The sequence below is a fragment of the Macrotis lagotis genome, chromosome 1 (genome assembly GCF_037893015.1).
Source record: "Macrotis lagotis isolate mMagLag1 chromosome 1, bilby.v1.9.chrom.fasta, whole genome shotgun sequence".
In the NCBI taxonomy this organism is placed as follows: Eukaryota; Metazoa; Chordata; class Mammalia; order Peramelemorphia; family Peramelidae; genus Macrotis; species Macrotis lagotis.
The window spans coordinates 232,823,602-232,825,581 of NC_133658.1; the positions used below are offsets into that span (position 1 = coordinate 232,823,602).

The 1,980-nt window shown below is 37.8% G+C and overlaps 1 protein-coding gene across 1 annotated transcript; it reads left to right on the forward strand.

The window, feature by feature from the left end:
* Positions 1-459: 459 nt before the first annotated feature.
* LOC141515375 (olfactory receptor 6B9-like) lies at positions 460-1,416 on the forward strand. The gene has a single exon (XM_074226887.1). The coding sequence runs from the start codon at positions 460-462 to the stop codon at positions 1,414-1,416; it is 957 nt and encodes a 318-aa protein (XP_074082988.1).
* The last annotated feature ends 564 nt before the right edge of the window (positions 1,417-1,980 follow it).

The window sequence follows — 1,980 nt, forward strand, 5'->3', positions numbered from 1 at the left end:
CAGGGGAGTTGTTGTGGGGAAAAAAGTTATTACTTTCCATGTGACCTATAAAAATGAATTTTCATGTTAGAGTCAGACATTTTGGAACTTCCAAAGAGACCTGAACATAGACCTAAGAAAAGTAGCCTTAAGAGTATATTTGTCTTTCTTTTTCAGCCTGATGACTGATTATTGAAAGAGATCAACAACTTCTCTTCATAATTCTGCCTCATGATTCTACTGTAATGAATGATCTTAGAGATTCCTGACCTTGGATTGTAGACCTTTACTCTATTTTTTTCTCAAAGATAACTTTTCAGGGTATTAGAAGTTTCTGGTGTTTTTCAGGAAGCAAATAATAACAAATAGATAGTGCTGTGACTAATTCAGGAATACAAGTTGCACAAGGGAACACTGTTTGATCCTTATTGCATATTGCACTACCATTGTGTGTTCCCCTAAAACCTTGGTGTCCTGATCATGTGGCAAGAAAATATCACTAATGTTACTGAGTTCATCCTTGTGGGCTTTCCTACCACAATCTGGCTGCAGATCCTACTCTTCATTATCTTTCTTGGAACCTACCTATTTGTATTGCTGGAGAATCTGGTCATTATCCTTACCGTCTGGACCAATAGCTCCCTTCATAAGCCTATGTACTATTTTCTGAGTAGCATGTCCTTCCTGGAGATATGGTACATTTCTGTCACTGTCCCCAAGATGTTGGCTGGCTTTCTTCTTCACCCTAATACCATCTCATTTCTGAGTTGCATGACTCAACTCTACTTCTTCCTTTCTCTCGCCTGCACAGAGTGTGTACTCCTGGCTGCCATGGCATATGACCGTTATGTAGCAATCTGCCAACCACTCCACTACCCAGTCATCATGACCATAGAACTCTGTATACAGCTGACTGCCACCTCCTGGGTATGTGGTTTCTCTATTGGTATAGTCAAAGTTTATTACATCTCACAGGTCATCTTCTGTGGTAATAATGTGTTAAATCACTTTTTTTGTGATGTTTCTCCCATCCTAAAACTGGCTTGCAAGAACATTTCCATGGCTGAGATGGTAGACTTTGCCTTGGCCATTGTGATCCTTGTATTCCCTTTCTCAGCTACTGTTCTTTCCTATGGCTTCATTATCTCCACAGTCCTACACATCCCTTCAGCTGCTGGACAGAGGAAGGCCTTCTCTACCTGTGCTTCCCACCTCACTGTGGTGATAATCTTTTACATGGCTGTCATCTTCATGTATGTTCGACCTCGGGCTATTGCCTCCTTCAATTCCAACAAACTCATATCAGCTGTATATGCAGTATTCACACCCATGTTGAATCCCATTATCTACTGCCTGAGGAACCAAGAAGTCAAGGATGCCATCCAAAAGACCCTAAGTAGTGGCTGGACCCTATTCTTGAGAGACTCCTCCTTTTGAAAAGCCTCTCTCATTTCTATTTAGGGACCAGAAACCATTTTTAAGAGAGGCAAAATTCACTAAAAAATTACTAGGAACTCAGAAGTGCCAGTTTAATTTTATGATACAAAGTAAATTCTAATAAATAGAGGAGAAAGAAAGTGAGAGACAGAGAGACAGAAACAGAAACTGATGAACAGAGTTAGAGATAAGGGGAGGGAGAAAGAAAAATTAGCACCCATGCAACAAAATTTTTTGGAATAATTGTAAAAAGAGGGGTTCAATTTAACTTCTTTTTATATGAAATAAATTGGGTCTAAAACCCAAATACTGGATAATTCAAAGAAAGGGATTTATGGACAAATTTCTCAAGAGGAAAAAAAATAAATTCTTAGAAATTATTTTCTAGGAATGCATTTTTGAAATGTTGACTATGAGTAAATTGAATTTACATAAAATGTGTAAAATTATTAAGCATATAAGAAATGATGAAATTGTTTTAGAAAAACATGAACAGACTTGCACAAAATATAGAAGAATGAAATGAGCAGAATCAAGAGAATGCTGTACATAGTAACACCAAAA

Coding starts and splice junctions, on each gene's coding strand:
- LOC141515375 (XM_074226887.1), top strand. CDS start 460: ATGTGGCAAGAAAATATCACTAATGTTACTGAGTTCATCCTTGTGGGC.